Here is a 19,718-nt window from a genome sequence, read left to right as displayed (position 1 = left end):
ATTGTTACTTTTCTACACTGTCTGCACACTTTGAATAAGAAGTGTCTCTCCAGAGTTGAGTGTGGGTTTATTATAGTAAAAGCAACGATGAATTGTACAGTGTGTGATGTACAGAATGTGAATACTGGTGTCTGCCGTGGTGTTAAAGGATTGAAAATAAAAAGGACATTCTTTATTTTCATTCTTTTTTTACATGTCGGCCTGCAAAGCTAAATGGAAATCAGGTTTTAGAGTGTGCTTCATTGACAGGTCCAATCTAAACCTGTCCTGCTTGCTCTCGGGGGGACAGTTCTTCCTCCACTCACCTCCATGGCATGCTGACTGTTCCTCTCCTGAGTGAAGGTGGGCTCAGGAGGCCGGTCGAAGAAGAACTCCAGGGTGGTGGTGCTCTCATTGGGGACCCCCGCCCTCCTCTGCACACACACCTCTGCAAAGTGTGTGTTGTAGAGCTGGTCCTGGTGCTGGGTCAGGGGAGGGGCCGGGGTGCTGAGGCTGGACTGGCTGGTGCTGCTTGAGAAGCCCCCCCCACACATGGGCACCACTGCTGTGATGGGACTGTCCTGCCCCCCCGGCAGCTGCCACAGGGGGTCTCCAGAGGCCAGCAGGAGCCCGGAGCTGCTGCTGGCAGGCAGAGGGAACAGGGTGGTGTTCTCGTAGTCATCTGATGACAGGAGGGGGGAGAGACATATAAATCATCCATCAGACACAGCATAACCACGGTATAGTGGCGAGCCGTCAGGGCCCTCTAGGCCCTCTCTGAGGGCCTAAGTTATTCTAAAAAAATAAAAAGATACATGTAATATATATTTTTAAATATTTTCTTTGTTATATTTTTCATTAGTTTTACCAAAATAACTTGATTTAATTGTATTTAAAATAACATTTCCAAAGAAATAAATCCTTCGAATCTGCCTATTCAGTCTCTGTTTGAATGTGAAGGGTTAAATGAAAGAAGCTCCTTTAGCCGTCTCTGTGAGTCACTGTGAAGACAGGAGCTGAATAGTGGTCCAGCTATCAATTCACAGAGGGCCCAGCTATAGGAACTCAACGAGAGAGTAATGTCAAATGACAGTACAATTGACCAATCATATCTTCCCTCTAAATGGGTGGGCTTTATTATCGCAGACTTTATGAAAACTTCCGACCGCTGTCAAGTTTATGCATGTGTTATAACAATGGGTCAAGCTAGGCGGAAGTAGTGAATTAGCATAAGTTCGTTCATGATGGCTCACGTCAGTGATAGTGATGACATAATTGCGAAATTATTAACCAAGTCTTTTTCAAGATTGAGTTACAATGATACATTTGAGTTGATTACCAAAGGGAGACCAACACAACACCACAGCTTAATTTAGTTTTTTTTTTTTAAATGTTTCGAGGCATTTTACCGGCAATTACGCCAGATACAACTGGATGACCGGATCAACCAGTGAACAAAAGCTTTACTGCTCTTCTTGCTTGCTTGCTTTTTGGCGCGGACAGTGGGTCATGGGCCAGAGATGGATATTCTGATTTAGGAAGTTTATCCAAATCAGCACATCGCCATCAGAATGCTTCAAGTCACCTCAGAGCTACTATTCGCCTTAAAACATTTGGGGACACCAGGATAGAGCTCCAGCTGGATGAGCAACAACAACGGGATGTCTGTGGAGAGGTCATTCTCTGCGCTGAAGCGCATAAAACGCTACTCGAGGACCACGACTGGGCAAGTCAGACGGTCAGACTTGGCCTTAATTTCTATCGAGAAAGAATTGATGATTGCTTTAAAAGCAAAGGATCAGCTGCATGACCCCGCCATCAAGTACTTCATCCAAAAGGACAGGAGGATGGACTTTGTGTTTCAATGATTTGATCATCAAAGGTAGGCCTAAGTCATTTTCAATGTGAGCCGCCGTGCCGACTTAATTCATTTGTAATTGTTACTTGGCTGTGGGTGCCCTGTCATGATAGGTGTTTATATAAATGGTGTTGTTTTGTGTGGTAGAGAGTCGCTGTCATTGATGCGTTTTGCACCCTGGCCGTTGTTTTGATATTATGCTGAAGTATACGCTGTGACGTAATAACTCTTCTTATCTTTTTTTTTTCGAGGGAAGTGGGGGGGGTGTCAGGGCCTAGGTATAAAAGTCACGGCTCGCCACTGCGGTATGCAAATGAAGCTCTCATACAGTAGCTTAGGTACTAAAGATCTGACCACCTTCTGTTCCCTCGTCTCAAAGTCAGTGTTTTTGGTTACATGCCTCAAATAAGTTCTCTGGTCAACACTAGGTTAAGAGACTTTCATATTTTGTTGTACAGCATAAAATACATCAGTAAATATCCTACTGGTGAATGTCGGAAGCTTCTATATGTCATAAAAACAGTGGTTGCTAACAAGTGGCTAAATGAGCAACCCAGTGAAATCCGAAAAACATTAAAAAAAAAAAAAAAACTTTATTCCGAGTGTTCTTGCTTTTCTCTTTGAAAGTCATCACATAATGGAATTGTAATACACGGTTCGGCTGCCTTCATTATTACACATCTGCCGTAGTTCTTTATTTATAGAGCCCTGATTAGAAGACCTTTGGACAAACTGGAAGAACTGCCACTGAAACTGAATACGTGACGTGGATCATAAATGTATCAGCAATTAAACAACATCTTCAATTTCCTATCAAAATGTCCCATATAGGCCTACGCCTGTTTCCGGTTATCTTATTTTGAAATTCAATTCTTGACAGACGCCAAATAAATCAAAACAAGGATAATTGTGTGTTATTGTTGGGTAAATAACAGTGTGTTATTTAGAAAATAAAAACTAATTAGAAGTAAAAAAGGATTTAGAAAATACAGATTTCAGTATTCTGAGGCTCTGAGCCCCATTTATTTTCCTCACGGACGGCAAACAAAGTCTGACATGATACGATTTAAAATAAAAACAATAATTGTGGCTTCATATTGAGTAAGAACATGTTTTTATGAACCACACAGCTTCCGGCCTTCCAAGACAGGTGCAGGCATGAAACACACTACCTATAGAAATACATTGCTTTTAAAATCGTTCTGTGTGAGACGAAAAAAAGGGGAAAATCGTGTTGGTGATCACGAATCAATAGATTAAATGTTGTGACTATAACACGAAATGCCGTGAGACTGGGTTGAAATGAGACTACTTAACATCATCACGCTGAACATTAGCCGCCTTTAGCTTAGCGGTACTTCTGGAGATTCCACTTAAGCTTCAAAAATCATTAAAAGTACTTTATTATGTGGAGATTATAACTCTGAAGTATAGTTTAAAAATATTTTCTGCAAGAATCCAAAACCCCATTGCTTTTTGTTGTGATGATTACTTCCTGGTCGACATACAAAAAAACATCATCAATGCACCACAATTATTTATTACCATTTCTTAAAATAGCTTAAGTTGTAATGGAGAAGGCTAAGTCGATATTAAAGGGGCCCTATTCTGCTCATGTTCAGGTTCACGTTAGTATTTAGTATCTCTCCTGTGTATGGATGGGTACCGGTACTAAGTCAGTACCGGTAGCCGATTGGACGGTATCGGTATACCGTTAAGCTGCTGGACAAACGGTGCCTCTATCGGTATATGAATTACGCTACTTCCTTAGTTTAAACAATTCTGGTTGGTTGGGAACCCTCATCCCGTGTGACGTATCCAGTTTGAGTAGCACTCTGATTGGCCACTGTGAATGCCAGTCGTCATCTCTCCTAACAGCGCACTTATTATTGTGAGACTCCCGGGTGCAGGCGCAACATCTTGTAAGAAACAGGATCTCAAGGCTTCTTAACATTTAACAACCTATTAATGATGCATACCCACTTAACGGGAAAAAACTCAGCCAACAGACGATATTGACCATTTTACCTACACGGAACAGAAGTCCAACACCAAGAGTCTAAATCAACACTTAGCGAAAGGGGCTAACAGGGCTAACGGCTACTTTAGCACATAACTGGCAAAATCGATCTTTTCTACGTCATGTTATCTGCACACACGACATATCACATGAAAGCTGAGATTCCACAGATTCCATTGGCATAAATCTCATCATTGTACGACCAAAACTCGATGAACTAGCAGCCAGGAAAGAGCAAAAAAAACAACTTCACTTTACGTAGCCATGATGATAATTATGTCTTACCTTTGCTGTTTTGTGATCAAAAGTTGTGTTCAAGGGCAAAAAACGGTTAATCCAATGTCTCTGTGTAACTTTAAAATGATTACTGATAATCCATTATTACAATTATAAATAATAAACGCAATAAACGGATTATAATGGTTAGGCGACCGGAGCTTCCGGTTTAAGAGGTGCGCATGCAGCGTCTCGTTTTAACTGAATAATGGTCATGTTTACATGGATTTATGAACTGCCCCTAATTACAGCCCCCCTTCCAGAGACACACTGTCAAACACACTCATACCTGCTTGGTATGACATTGAAAAAGTTACATTCAATAATAAATACAAATAAATTACAATAAAATGACTGTTGTTTAATCTTCACATCTTGTAATCATGCCTATAATTTTGAGCACTAAATAATTGAAAAGTATCGATAAGAGTATCGAAAAATACCGGTATCGATAAGCAGTATTGGTATCGATATAATCCTAACAATACCCATCCCTACTCCTGTGACATGTCTCCATGCATTAATGTTCAAAAAGCTCTTTATTTTTCTCATACTGCCTGTACTGCAGCACCTCTTTTCATCCTCCCCTCTGGAGGGAACAAAGTAATTTGAGCCTTTGCAGACCATTTACATGCACCCAGTGTTGTGCTAGTTACTGAAAATCAGTAACTAGTTACCCATCCATCCATCCATCCATCCATCCATCTTCTCCCGCTTATCCGTGGTCAGGTCGCGGAGGTAGCAGTTCCAGCAGAGAGCCCCAAACTTTCTTTTCCCTGGCCACATCAACCAGCTCTGACTGGGGGATCTCAAGGCGCTCCCAGGCCAGCGAAGAAATATAATCCCTCCACCTGGTCCTAGGTCCACCCCTTGGTCTCTTCCCAGCTTGACGTGCCTGGAACACCTCCCTAGGGAGGCGCCCAGGTGGCATCCTAACTAGGTGCCCGAACCACCTCAACTGGCTCCTTTCGACGCGAAGGAGGAGCGGTTCAACTCTGAGTCCCTCCCGGATGACCAAACTTCTCACCTTATCCCTAAGGGAGACACCAGCCACCCTGCGGAGAAAACCCATCTCGGCCGCTTGTACCCGCGATTTCGTTCTTTCGGTCATGACCCATCCTTCATGACCATAGGTGAGGGTAGGAACGAAAATGGCCCGGTAGACAGAGAGCTTTGCCTTCTGGCTCAGCTCCCTTTTCGTCACAACGGTGCGGTAAAGCGACTGCAGTACCGCTCCCGCTGCTCCGATTCTCCGACCCATCTCACGCTCCATTGTTCCCTCACTCGAGAACAAGACCCCGAGATACTTGAACTCCTTCACTTGGGGTAAGGACTCATTCCCTACTTGGAGTGGACAGTCCATCGGTTTCCTGCTGAGAACCATGGCCTCAGATTTGGAGGTGCTGATCCTCCTGCGGAGGCCAACCCTCACCGGAAATGGGTCCGACTTACTGCCGAGGACCCGGACACAGCTCCCGCTTTGGGAGTACAGAGATTGGATGGCCCTGAGTAGAGACCCCCTCACCCCATACTCCCGCAGCACCTCCCACAGTAACTCCCTGGGAACCCGGTCATACGCCTTCTCCAAGTCTACAAAACACATGTAGACTGGATAAGCGTACTCCCAGGCCCCCTCCAGGATCCTTTCGAGAGTAAAAAGCTGATCCGTCGTTCCACGACCAGGACGGAATCCGCATTGTTCCTCCTCAATCTGAGGTTCGACAATCGGCCTGACCCTCCTTTCGAGTACCTTAGAGTAAACTTTCCCGGGGAGGCTGAGTAGTGTGATGCCTCTGTAATTGGCACACACCCTCTGATCCCCCTTTTTAAAAAGGGGAACCACCACCCCGGTCTGCCACTCCTTCGGTACTGTTTCCGACTTCCACGCAACGTTGATGAGACATGTCAACCATGACAGTCCCTCAACACCCAGAGCCCTCAGCATTTCTGGGCAGATCTCATCCACCCCCTGGGCTTTGCCATTGTGAAGTTGTTTGACGACCTCAGTGACCCCCCCCGGGCAAGCCCGCCTTAACCTGCCATCAGGCCCTGGGGCTGATAGTTTTTGTAGGCCCCCTATTTAAACAACAAATCAAAGTCATTTATAGCCTCGGCAGGCTCTGTGATCGCACTTCTCCACTCTGCTCTACACGCGCCCGGTCCTCTCCTCCATATGAGTGACGTATCGGGCCTCCCTCATGTATTTGTCCGGTTGCCGTTGGCTCCCCTCCACGTAGCAAGTCCTCGTCGTCCTCTCCATCTCCTCCAACAGATAATGTCCCTCCTGTCGGTTTTTCCTCTCCCGCTACTCCATCGCTATCAGAACCAGACGGCCTACTTGTCTCCGAGGCCCCGCGGCCGGCACCACTACCGCTCGGTACAGAACTCATCTGTCCTTCCTCCTCATCCTGGCCTACAGGTTTAAAATAACCTGTAAGCGTCGGCATTTTTTGTAATAGCTGCTTGTCTCGAAACTCCTTTTCCCTCAACAATTTCCTTTTCCGAGCGCCACTCAAACTTTTTCTTCACTCAATCACTCGCAATTTGAATAAGTCACATGTGAAACATATTCTCATTCTGACGTGTGGGTGTTTGTGTATATTTGCGTTTGTGTGTATTGTGTTTGTTTCCCGGGGAAAACCCTCACGAGAAACATCGGCTGTTGTTATGCCTGCTGTGACGTCAAGTTACTCCGTTCTCCGCTTGTAATTATGCCGTTACAAGCTTCAAAGTTGTATTTATCATCTGAATTTGCCGAAACAAGTTTAATATTCTGAAAGCCAAGACTTTGTTTTTTTAAAATCAGATGAAAACAAACTGTAACGGACCTTGCTGTGTTATCTATCATTACTCTACGTCTTACAATAATAATTTCAGTGGAGGGAGGGGGGCGGCGCTGTGGAACAACAGAGTGGCGAGGGAGAGCTGTCGTCTTCCCTTTACAAGATTCAAAAATGTATTTATCGTGTGATTTTGGAAATGAAAGTTTCCTATTCTGAAAGCCAAGAATTTGTTTATTTAAAAAAAAAAAAACACCCGAAATAAAAAAAAAAGAATTTTTTTAAAAAAAAATTTAATTTTTTAATTGGCTCATGATAGGCCCCCGATCTCCGTAGGCCCCTGGGCTTCAGCCCAGGTCAGCCCGTGCATTAAGGCGGCCCTGCCCCCGGGAGATTGGTGTCGATCCCCCGTCATACTCCAGCTCTGCCTCTAACATAGAGGGCGGAGTTGTCGGGTTCAGGAATTCCTCAAAGTGCTCCTTCCAACGCCCTAACACTCCATCAGTTGAGGTCAACAACGTCCCATCCTTACTGTACACAGCTTGGATTGTTCCCTGCTTCCCCCTCCTGAGGTGTCGGACAGTTTTCCAGAACAACTTTGGTGCCGCCCGAAAGTCCTTTTCCATGTCTTCTCCGAACTTCTCCCACACCCGCTGCTTTGCCTCGGACACGGCTGAGGCTGCTGCCCTTCGGGCCTGTCGGTACCTTGCAACTGCCTCGGGAGTCCCCCGGGATAACAAATCCTCCTTCAGTCAGACGGCTTCCCTGACCACCGGTGTCCACCAGGAGGTTCGAGGGTTACCGCCCCTTGAGGCACCTAGGACCTTGAGACCACAGCTCCCCGCCGCGGCTTCGGCAATAGAGGCTTTTAACACCGACCACTCTGGTTCGATGTCCCCAACCTCCACAGGAATGCCCGAAAAGCTCCGCCGGAGGTGTGAGTTGAAGGCCTCCTGAACTTGGGCCTCCTCCAGACGTTCCCAGTTCACCCGAACTACACGTACTTACCAGGTCTATCCAGAGGCTTCCCCCGCCATTCGACCCAACTCACCACCAGGTTGTGATCAGTTGACAACTCCGCCCCTCTCTTTACCCGAGTGTCCAAAACATACGGCCTCAGGTGCGATGATACGATAACGAAATTGATCATGGACCTTCTGCCTAGGGTGCTCTGGTACCACGTACACTTATGAGCATCCTTATGTTCGAACATGGTGTTTGTTATGGCCAATCCATGACTAGCACAGAAGTGCAGTTACAAACCACCACTCCGGTTCAGATCAGGGGGGCCATTCCTCACAATCACTCCCCTCCAAGTGTCTCCATCATTGCCCACATGTGCGTTGAAGTCTCCCAGCAAGATTAAAGAGTCCCCTTCAGGAGCCCCATACAGGACTCTTTCCAGGGTCTCCAAGAAGGCCGTATACTCTGAACTGCTGTTGGGTGCATAAGCACACACAACAGTCAGAGTTTTCCCCCCCATAACCCGCAGGCGTAGGGAGGTGACCCTCTCGTCCACTTGGCTAAACTCCAACAACGAAGCACCCAACCGGGGACTTGTGAGTATCCCCACACCCGCCCGGCGCCTCACACCTTGAGCAACTCTGGAGAAGAATAGAGTCCAACCCCTATCCAGAAGTAAGGTTCCAGAGCCGACGCTGTGCGTAGAGGTGAGCCCAACCAGATCCAACTGGTAACGCTCCACCTCCCGCACAAGCTCCGACTCCTTCCCCCCCAGAGAGGTGACGTTCCACGTCCCCAAAGCCAGCTTCTGTCGCCCGGGTCTGGTCCGTCGAGACCCTCTGCCTTCACTGCCACCCTTCTGGCAGCGCACCCGACCCCATCGCTGTTTCCCGTAGCTGGTGGGCCCGCGGGACGGAGAAGCGGAGGTGTTGCCCATGTTGCCTTTTCGGGCTGTGCCCGGCCGGGCTCCGTGGCAAGCCCGGCCACCAGACGCTCGCCGACGAGTCCTCCTTCTGGGCCTGGCTCCAGAAGGGGACCCCGGGCTTCCTCCGGGCCGGGTATCCTCACTTCGTGTGTCGTCTTTCATGAGGTCTTGTGAACCAATCTTAGTCTGGCCCCTTTCCTGAGACCAATTTGCCATGGGAGACCCTACCAGGAACACAAGGTTCCAGACAACACAGCCCCCAGGTTCATCAGGGCACACAAACCTCTCTACCACGGTAAGGTGCTGGTTCTTAGTTCTAGTTACCATTACTAGATCCTTCATTTCAAAAGTAACTCAGTTACTTTACTGATTACTTACACCAAAAAGTAAATTTAAAAAGTAAAAATAAATAAAGAAGGGCTCCCATTAATGCCCTTATAGCCTTAATTTCAGTACTGTTATTGCATTGGAGCATAATACAATCTGTTGATCAAGAAATAGCAATAGAAATATTAAAAATAGCCTGCATGTGTTCTACAACATACCGTACAATGGCTTTATCAACTTTTCCCTGGCTAGCAGTCCCTGGGTTAAAATCCAGCCGCTGTTGCTTAGGTGGAGGTGGAGTGCCGTCGGATGAATCTGGGTCTGTGGTTTTAGCTACTAGCTTCGTCCCAGCATGTTGTTTCTGCAGATGTTTCAACAGATTTGAATTGTTGTTTTGGGCAGTAGATAGGATCTTTGACCCGCCAAGACACAACTTACATTTAACTAAAACGTTCTTTTCTTTGTGCTCGACAAAAGTGAAATAGTGAGAATATCTTCAGGCGGAGAAACTCGACTTGAGCTCCGCCGCCATGATAGTCTTGTTAGTAAACACAAACACGCCCACAGCGCGTCTCCGCATGTGACACAGGAAGTATCTAAGTACATTTACTCAAGTACTGTACTTAAGTACAGTTCTCATCTCTGTTCGCCTTGCCGTTGGCGCCGCTCACCAACGCCTGGGAGCCGAGACTATATACAAAATAATAACGGAGTAACTCACCATGTAGTAACGTTAACTGAGTTACTGAATTTAAAAATGCGTTAAGAGTACTAGTTACTGCCAAAAATAACGGCGTTACAGTAACGCGTTACTCTGTAACGTTAGTCCCAACACTGCATGCAGCAAACCCACTACAGGAAAGGGAAATAGCAGAAAAGGGCCTCTTTTATTTGTGCTACTACTACAGTCAACCTTTTTCGTGTCCACAAATTTGCGTCCAGGAGGATCCAAAATAATCTGTATTGACTGCTTTGAAGAAGCTGTTCTGAATCTCACCTGGTGACCTGTTCACTTTCATTTCAAAGTAGGTCTTGCCCCCCACCATGTCCGGCTCCGCCCCCCCCACACTAACGGAGGATCTGGACGGCAGGATGTTGACGTAGGTAGCCAGGGACGTGCTGCTGTCTCCGGACAGCACCGACAGCAGGGGCACTGACTCCAGGTCAGCGTCTGCTGCACACTGCTCCACAGACTGGGACGGGAGTAGGTGGTAGTACTGGCCTCTGGCTGGGAGGGGGGCATCCATGTCCTTCAGCTGGGACACACACCACCTCTTCAGCTCGTGACTCACCGCGGCCTGCAGGAGAACATATTCTACATTCTGAGAATTCTGACTTTTATTCTGTGAAATCTGGCATCTCTCTTATAATAAAGATAACTCTCAGTCCTCAGGTGACTCTTTTTACAGTTATTTGATACATAGTTGTGTCAAACAACATTGACCTTTTATTTATAATCAGTATGAGGTTATGTAGAGTGTGTCTTCACCTTCATTTGTTCAAAGCACATACATTTGTTTGGAATACAATTCTATATATTATGACAGTAAACATTATGTTTTTCCATGGTACAGTATTACATTTTACATGCAGTTTTATCTTACAATATTTGACATGAACATAGTATAGATATTGCTGCATTTTCCTTTCATTATTGTATCAATTGCATCCGTCATGAACCTGTGTCATGAGGGCCTCCTCCCGGCCCTGGGTGGCTCTCTGCTCGATCCTGAACCCCGTCCTCCTCCTCTCTGCTGCGGCTCTCTGCTCACTCAGGAGGTCCAGCACCTTCATCTGCACAGGAGTAGGAATAATTGCTTGAAAAATTGCTATATTTGAATTTAAAATAAACGTTGGTTAATGCACATGCAATCTGTATTTGAATAGTCAATATGGTCAAACAATGTAGATCTGAGTTTATTGTTCTTCAGTCATATTGCCCAATAAATGTATAGATTCACACAGAAATGTAGGAATTTATATCACACTTTGACCATCCAAATGAACTAAAACATCAGTTTAAGAAATTGAAGGTCAAAGCAATGAATAATTAAACTCAGGTCCTGGAGAGGGGCCAAATCTCGACACCCCTCTGATCACCTGCTAAACTACTGTACAACACATCTGGACTTGTTTCATACACTCATCCCTTTATTTCTCTCTCCCTACATCCCTTCATCAATCCATCTCTCCGTGCCTGCATCCTTTGTCCATTCATTCCTCCCTTCCACATCCCTTTGAACCTTGATCCCTCCCAAATGACATCCCTTCATCCATTATTCCTCCTTCCCTTCATATGCCTTTGACTCTTCAACCCTTCATCCCTCCCTTCCTATATTAATTCCACCACTTCATCACTACATTCCTTCCCCCTTTTCTTCCTGTCTTCCCCTATCTCTTTCTCTTTAATCTACATGTAGTGCTCATTCTAGCTACAGTTAGGAGACTTCAAGTAGAAACCCGCTTGAGATAGAACCCCCCCACTCTGAGTCTTCCCCTGCTTGGACTTCAGTCTGTCCTCCAGACCGGCCTGACAGACAGCATCCCTAAACAAATATTGTTTTTGCTGGTCGTTGCTAGTGAAATAGAAGTCCTGATGTGTACTCAGAGGCTGACCTGGTGTCTGTTCCTGTGGTCCATCTTGCTGAGTCTCCGGTTGACCTGCTCCTGGACGTTGAGGATGTGCAGCCTCATCTCCTCCTGAGTTTCTGTCAGCTGGCCCTCCAGCTTCTCCAGCAGGGGCTTACAGTGGCATCCACTGGCCTGTGTCTGAAGACAGTGGGCACAATCAGAAGCATCACACTCAGTAGCAGTTATATCTCTCACAGGCTCCGCCCTCTGTTGGACTCTATGGGTACTGCCCTTGACCTCACTATGCAAGCGTTCACCTACTGAGAAATCGGTGATGGCCATCGCGGTGGGACGTGTGGGGCTACTGCTCCCCCCGCCACTACCACAGCCGACCTTCGTTTCGCCCCCGCTGGCAGTGTGTGGAGGTGACGTGGCGGCAGCCACTGAGAACGAGGGCTCCAGTGGCAGGCATGTCAGGTTTCCTGAGGGTGCAGGGCCGCTCGGACACAGTAGGTCCCGGCGTAACCCCCCTTGATGAGAGCCTGGTGGCCCATCTGCTTCTGAAGGCAGCTGGATGTGTGGAGGGGAAAAAACCTCTGCCCCCGCTGCCTCGTGACCGGGAAATGCTGGAGTATTTGGATAAAATATTCCGGCTCTGTGCGCAGATGGCAGCAGCGGCCAATAATCTTGGTGTGTTGGGCGTCTCCTTGATTTCCCCTCAGGGAGTCGCCTCGCCCCCGACGAGGGATATTATTCGGACCCCTGTATTGGTCAGATGAACAATCTGATCCACGGTGTAGCCGCTGCAGCTGGCCGTGTCATGTCCCTGGACACGGTGGTGTCACGTCACGTGTGGCTGGGACTCACCGCGCTGTCCAGGAAGGACCGCGAGGATCTCCTTGGGGCCCCCGTATCCACGGAGGGGCTCTTTGGGTCGATCAAGTCGGTTACCCAGCGCTTCCGCTGCCTGGAGGAAGAGCGACTGCAGCTTAGCCGTATGCTACCACTGGCCCTTCCTTGAGCTGCTCTGCAGGGGAGAGAGCGCGGCACGACGGTGAGGAGAAGAGAAAGGCGATGGTATAGAGCCCCCTTGGCTCCCGTTGCCGCCTCCACCTCCGCGACCCGTCCCGCGGACCCGGCTCAGAACCGGCAATCGCGGGGACGAACTGGCCGGCCCCGGCAGGCTCCGGCTCCGGCCCCACCTCAGCAGAGAGCTTCGGGGTGGGGTGCGCCGTCCTCCCGGAGCTGACTGGCGGTGGGAGGAAGCGTCCCGGTGGGGAGGGCGGCCTCTTCCACACAGGATGTAATGCAAGTGTTGTGAGGCATACTTTCAATAAAAAAGATGATTGCATTTATCCTAGTCTAAATTAAATTTATTTGCACAATTCCACACTTCCACATGATGTTAACGGTACTGATTCCCCACTCGCTGCCCCAGTTGTAACTCCAGTAAAGGAAGCAGCTAGTGGGCATGCGCAGGCGAGGGTAATAAACCGCAGGAAGTGCCATCAGAGTGCTCTGCGGATACAGGGGCATTATGGCCGGCGTGTGATTGTCAGGAGGCACACAGCACTTAGCGTAAAAACTCAGGGTAATGCATTTTTTTGTTTGAGGGAGAATTGCATTATGGCATAGCGCGCGCCCCTGTTACGACCCGCCCCCTACTAGTGGTAGAGACTCGTTGGGGAGACCCACAACATAAAATAAAACACAGCAAACACGCAGCATTTAACGGTGTTCATTTATTGTAACACAACCGTACTCACATGGCCAGCCGGCAAATGAACAAGGGCGGAGGAGGACAGGAAACAAACAAAACGACAAGGGGGCCTGGGCCAGCCACACCACGGGCCGTAGGACCCAGAGCTTCCCTCCGCTACCCAGAAATCTAACAAAACCCAACGGGAGAAAACAAAGCCGCGAAAAACCTAGACTACCTGTTACTCCAGCGTACAAAAGACACAAAACACTCGGAACTAGAGATCAGTAGAAGGAGGAAGTCCACGGTCAACGTCTTCCGGCGTCAAGATCGGGAAAGAGAACTCTTCTCCTCCAGCTTCTGCTTTTCAAGTCCCCAGCTGAACGTAATTAGTACACCTGGGGGAGGCGGAGCCAGGGGCGGACCAGGTGTGTCTGTGCAGCAGGGAGACAGAGAGACAAAGAGGAGGGGAGCACGTAACACCCCCCACGAGAGCGTGCCGCGGTGCGTTCAGGGACCTCAGTAGAAAATCGGAGGCCCTTTCTGTGTCAGCCCCCAATGGGCAGAACTTCCCTTCTTGGGGAGTTTTGCGGCAGAGTGGGCCACCAGGGAGTACCACAGCTTCTTAGCTGTGGCCCCCATGCTGGTTGCTCATCCCCTAACACAATGTTATGTGGAATGGAAGCACAGCTGTGTATTAACAGAGTGGATGGACAGGACGCTGAAACAGGGTTATACACTTCAGTTTTGCAGCATCCCTCCTCTGTTCAAAGGTGTAAGAGAGACAAATCTACCATTCCAGAAAGGTTTCTTTCAGCAGAGATTCAGACCCTGTTACAAAAACTAGTGGTGTCTGTTTTGCTCCCCCAGCACAGGGAGAGGGGGCTTTATTCTATGTACTTCCTGGTTCCCAAGAAGACAGGAGAATTCAGACCCATCCTAGATCTCCGCAGCACATCGCCTGCAAAAAATTCCAGATGTTAACTGTAAAGCAGTTATTAGAGCTTGTCATGTCTAAGAAACTTATAGTGAAAGTGTATTCTTTATGTTAGTTTTGTCATGTCCCTTTGTCCTGTGCTTTATGTTTATTCCCTTAATTAATTCTCCGTCTCATTTCAGGCCTCCACGCTCCCCGCCTCCTTCTGTCTCCTGCGTCCTTGATTATTTCCCCCGCCCTGATTGTTTCCACCTGTTTCCCCTTTACCTGTTTATATATTGTGTTAGCTCCCTCCTCTTCATTGTCAGTTCGTTGTCTCTCTATGACCTACGTTCCTGCTTACCTCGAAGACTTCTCACGGAAGCGAGTGCTCTCGATGGGCGGCTGTTGTTTAAAGTGACTCACCAAACAGAGCCTTTAGAAATAAGATGTAATGTTAACCATCACGAGACAATGTCATTTCACTTATTTAACTCAGCCCAACATCCACTCATTTTGGGGTTTCCCTGGTTGAAACTTCATAACCCTCACATAGATTGGCAATCTGGGAGGGTGGAGGGGTGGGGAAAGAATTGCACAGATCACTGTGTTAAGCAGGTAGCGGAGATCGACAGGAGATGTAACACTGGGAGTGTTAGAAAGGGAACTATCCCAGAAATATATTTTCCTGATGTACTTTCAGCCCCTTCCTGCTACCACGATTTAAGTGAAGCATTCAGTAAATCCAATGCTCTGACTCTTCCTCCTCACCGCCCCTATGACTGTGCTATTGACCTGATTGCTGGGTCTCCAATTCCTAAGGGTTGATTATATGCTATTTCAGGACCTGAGAAAGAGGCCATAAAGGAATATATTGATGCCTCCCTCAAAACAGGCCTTATTCGCCCTTCCTCATCACCAGCAGGAGTGGGCTTTTTTTTTTTTGGCAAAAAGGATGGGTCTCTTAGGCCATGTATTGACTACTCACCTCTCAATGACATTAGGGTTAAAAACCAGTACCCCCTTCCTCTCATCTCGTCAGCCTTCGAGCAGCTTCAGGATGCCAAGGTTTTCACCAAGTTAGACCTGCGTAACGCTTATCATTTGGTCAGGATCAGGGAGGGCGATGAATGGAAGACGGGTTTTAACACCCCGTCAGGCCACTATGAATACCTTGTAATGCCATTTGGATTATCAAACGCTCCTGCTGTTTTCCAGGCTATGATCAACGACGTGTTGAGGGAGTTTCTGAACCGTTTCGTTTTTGTCTATCTTGACGACATTCTGATCTACTCCCCTGAACTTGACACCCATAAACAACATGTCCGCCAGGTCCTACAAGAGCTGCTCCAGAATAGGTTGTTTGTCAAAGCAGAAAAATGCGAATTCCATGCAGAGACAGTCACTTTTTTGGGCTTCATCATTTCTCCAGGTCAGGTTAGGATGGACCCAGAGAAGGTTAGCGCAGTAGCTTGTTGGCCTACCCCTGACTCTCGTAAGAAAGTGCAGCAGTTTTTAGGCTTTGCAAATTTTTACAGACGTTTTGTGCGGAGTTTCAGTGCTATTGCAGCCCCTCTTCATGTCCTCACGTCCCCTCAAGTGCCTTTTTTGTGGTCTCCTCAGGCTGAGGAGGCTTTTTCTCGGCTTAAAGGAATGTTCACCTCTGCTCCCATACTCACCCTGCCGGACACCACTCATCAGTTTGTGGTAGAAGTGGATGCCTCCAACGAAGGGGTGGGAGCGGTCCTCTCCCAGCGACTACAGAAGGACAACAAACTTCACCCCTGCACTTTCCTGTCCAGGAAGCTCTCCCCAGCAGAGAGAAATTACGACGTGGGAAACCGTGAGTTGCTGGCCGTGAAGCTGGCACTGGAAGAGTGGAGGCATTGGTTGGAGGGAGCCGAGCATCCTTTTGTGGTCTGGATCGATCACAAAAACCTGGAGTATATAAGAAAAGCCGAAAGACTGAACTCCCGCCAGGCTAGGTGGACCTTGTTTTTTAACCGTTTTGACTTTGTTCTTTCCTACAGGCCGGGGTCTCAGAATGTCAAGCCTGACGCTCTGTCCTGTCTGTTTGACCCTGTGCCTGCAGTCAAAGAGCCGTAACCCATCATCCCATTAAAACGGGTGGTAGGAGCGCTGACTTAGTCAGTAGAGAAGGAGGTAATACGAGCCAATGCTGGAGCTTCTGCACCAAAGGGTTGCCCGCCTAACCGGCTTTTCGTTCAGGAGGCCGAGCGACCACAGGTGATCCACTGGGCTCACACTTCGCTGCTCACCTGTCACCCCGGAGTCAAGAGAACTATGTTCATTATAAAACAACGTTTCTGTTGGACATCCATGGAGAAGGAGGTGAACGAGTATGTGGAGGCGTGCCCTGTCTGTGCTCGAAACAAGACCTCTTCCAGGGCGCGAATAGGACTATTACAACCACTCCCTATTCCCAACAGACCCTGGTCAGAGATCTCCATGGACTTCGTCACTGGCCTGCCCCTCTCTAGAGTGTCCCAGAATCCATTCTCCTGGAGCGAGCACCTCATCTGGGTTGAGTATGCGCACAACATCCTCCCTACTTCTGCCACGGGCCTGTCCCGTTTCACTGTGTTTATGGCTACCAGCCGCCACTGTTCCCAGCCACGGAGAGAGAGGTCACGGTCTCGTCTGCCCACGCTCTGGTCAGGCGTTGTCGGCGCGTGTGGGCTGCGGCTAGGAAGATCCTCTGCAGGAATTCACAACTGGTTAAAAGAGCAGCAGACCAAAAACGCCGACCAGCCCCTGTATACCAGCCAGGCCAAAAAGTCTGGCTCTCTACACGAGACCTTCCCCTCCTCGTACTCTCCCGAAAATTGGCTCCCCGGTTTGTGGGTCCTTTTCCCATCACCAAGGTCATCAACCTGGTTTCAGTGAGACTACGGCTTCCCAGGGCCATGAAGGTACATCCCACCTTGCATGTAGGGAAACTAAAACCATTGAAGGAGAGCGCTATGGTTCCCACCGCCAAAACCCCCCGCCCCCCCGGATGATCGATGGAGGGTCCGGTTTACACAGTCAAGACACTATTGGCTAGTCGGAAAAGGGGTAGAGGGCGACAGCTACTGGTTGACTGGAAGGGTTATGGTCCTGAGGAGTGGCAATGGATTCCTTCCCGCTTCGTCATAGATAAAAGCCTCATTGAGGATTTTGACCGCCTCAACTCAGAGGAGCCTGGGCCGTCAGGAGCCGTCCCTAGAAGGGGGGATACTGTCATGTCTAAGAAACTTATAGTGAAAGTTTATTCTTTATTTTAGTTTTGTCATGTCCCTTTGTCCTGTGCTTTATGTTTATTCCCTTAATTAATTCTCCCTCTCATTTCAGGCCTCCACGCTCCCCGCCCCCTTCTGTCTGCTGCTTCCTTGATTATTTTCCCCGCCCTGATTGTTTCTACCTGTGTCCCCTTTAGCTCCCTCCTGTTCATTGTCATTTCTTTGTCTCTCTATGACCTACGTTCCTGCTTACCTCACAGACTTCTCACGGATCTATGTTATTGATCACTGTTCTAGTTTTCCTCGAAAGAGGGTTTTTGTTTTCCTTGTTTTCATTACTGTGCAAATTCCAGTAAAGTCTTCCCCCTCCCCTGGACATATTGCACTTATGTTTTCCCATGCTCCTTAGGGACCCGAGAAACATGAGGCGCAGTGAGCAGGCAGGGGGAGCCGTCCTCACTATTTTTCCCATGCACACCCTTCGTGAGGCAAGCGGGTCTGTGTGTGCTCTATCAGCCAAGTAAACTGCGGCCCTGGCTCCTCCACAGTCATAACAGAGGGAGGAGAGGTTGCGGTGCAGTGGCTGTTAACCAAAAAAAAGCCGGTCAGGGGCAGTGTGATGGGTTGTTGGACGACAGAGTGTGTATCCATCAGCGCTCCACCCACTGTACCGATAAAGTCCAGTAGAGGGCAGAGCCTGTGAGAGATATAACGATGGGTTACATATTGTAACTCTAGTTATATAAGCACAGACGGAGTCCTCTACTAGGGGGCCCTGTTTGTCCTATGCTGCTCGCTGAAGAGGGTGTATGATGACGGTCGGGAGGCGAGGCCGCCTTATTACATTACATTGCATTTAGCTGACGCTTTTATCCAAAGCGACTTACAATAAGTACATTCGACCGGGAAGATACAACCTTGAAGAAAACAGAATCATATAAGTGCATCAGGTTTCATAGAGCCAAACATTTGAAGTGCTACTCAACTGGCTTTAGATAAGCCAGCCCTTTATTAGTATATAAATGCTTTGTTAGTAATTCTATCTCTCGAAGTGGAGTCGAAAGAGATGAGTTTTCAGTCTGCGCCGGAAGATGTGCAAGCTATCTGCTGTCCTGATTTCAATGGGGAGCTCATTCCACCATTTTGGAGCCAGGATAGCAAACCCACGTGTTTTTGCTGATGGGAACTTGGGTCCCCCTCGCAGTGCGGGTGCAGCGAGCTGTTTGGCCGATACAGAGCGGAGTGTGCGTGCTGGGGTGTACGGTTTAACCATGTCCTGGATGTAGGAAGGGCCAGATCCATTCACAGCATGGTACGCAAGTACCAGTGTTTTGAAGTGGATTCTAGCAGTTACCGGAAGCCAGTAAAGGGAGCGGAGGAGCGACGTGGTGTGGGAGAATTTTGGAAGGTTGAGGATCAGACGAGCCGCTGCATTCTGGATGAGCTGCAGAGGTCGGATGGCACATGCAGGTAGACCAGCCAGGAGGGAGTTGCAGTAGTCTAGGCGTGAGATGACGATAGCCTGGACCAGAACCTGCGCTGATTTCTGGGTCATCTGGGGACGTATCCTCCTGATGTTGTAAAGCGTGTATCTGCAGCAGCGGGTTGTAGCAGCAATGTTTGCAGTGAAGGACAGTTTGTTATCTAGGATCACACCCAGATTCCTTGCAGTCTGAGTCGGGGAAACAACAGAGGTGCCGATGTTGATTGCTAGGTCAAGAGTGGGACAATCTTTTCCCGGAAGGAAAAGCAGTTCAGTCTTGTCAAGGTTGAGCTTGAGGTGATGAGCAGACATCCACCGAGAGATGTCTGCTGGGCAAGCAGAGATGCGTGGGACGACTTGGGTCTCTGAGCGGGGAAAGGACAGAATTAGTTGGGTGTCGTCAGCGTAGCAGTGGTATGAAAAACCATGCGGGCTAATGACAGATCCGAGCGAGTTTGTGTACAAGGAGAAGAGGAGGGGACCAAGAACAGAGCCCTGAGGGACCCCTGTAGTTAATTGACAAGTGTCGGACTCTGACCCTCTCCAAGTTACTGTGTAGGTGCGGTCTTTGAGGTATGAGGTGAGGAGGGAAAGTGCAGTGTCTGAAACTCCAAGTTCTTGGAGAGTGTGAAGGAGGATCTGATGGTTCACCGTGTCGAATGCAGCAGACAGGTCCAGA

The 19,718-nt window shown here is 48.4% G+C and overlaps 1 protein-coding gene across 1 annotated transcript in view; it reads right to left on the bottom strand.

The window, feature by feature from the left end:
• ankrd6a (ankyrin repeat domain 6a) overlaps positions 1–19,718 on the bottom strand; it is a gene marked incomplete at its 5' end in the record, with an annotated part of 92,170 nt that overhangs the window by 5,439 nt on the left and 67,013 nt on the right. The window contains 4 exons of the mRNA XM_079692802.1: positions 306–661; positions 10,126–10,426; positions 10,809–10,922; positions 11,745–11,897. Coding sequence (XP_079548928.1) covers positions 306–661; positions 10,126–10,426; positions 10,809–10,922; positions 11,745–11,897 — 924 coding nt within the window. The remainder of the gene's footprint in view (positions 1–305; positions 662–10,125; positions 10,427–10,808; positions 10,923–11,744; positions 11,898–19,718) is intronic.

Source organism: Notothenia rossii, assembly GCF_949606895.1.
Source record: "Notothenia rossii genome assembly, chromosome: 7".
NCBI lineage: Eukaryota > Metazoa > Chordata > Actinopteri > Perciformes > Nototheniidae > Notothenia > Notothenia rossii.
The sequence above is the reverse complement of the archived record's forward strand: the minus strand, read 5'-3'. Positions and strand labels throughout refer to the sequence as shown.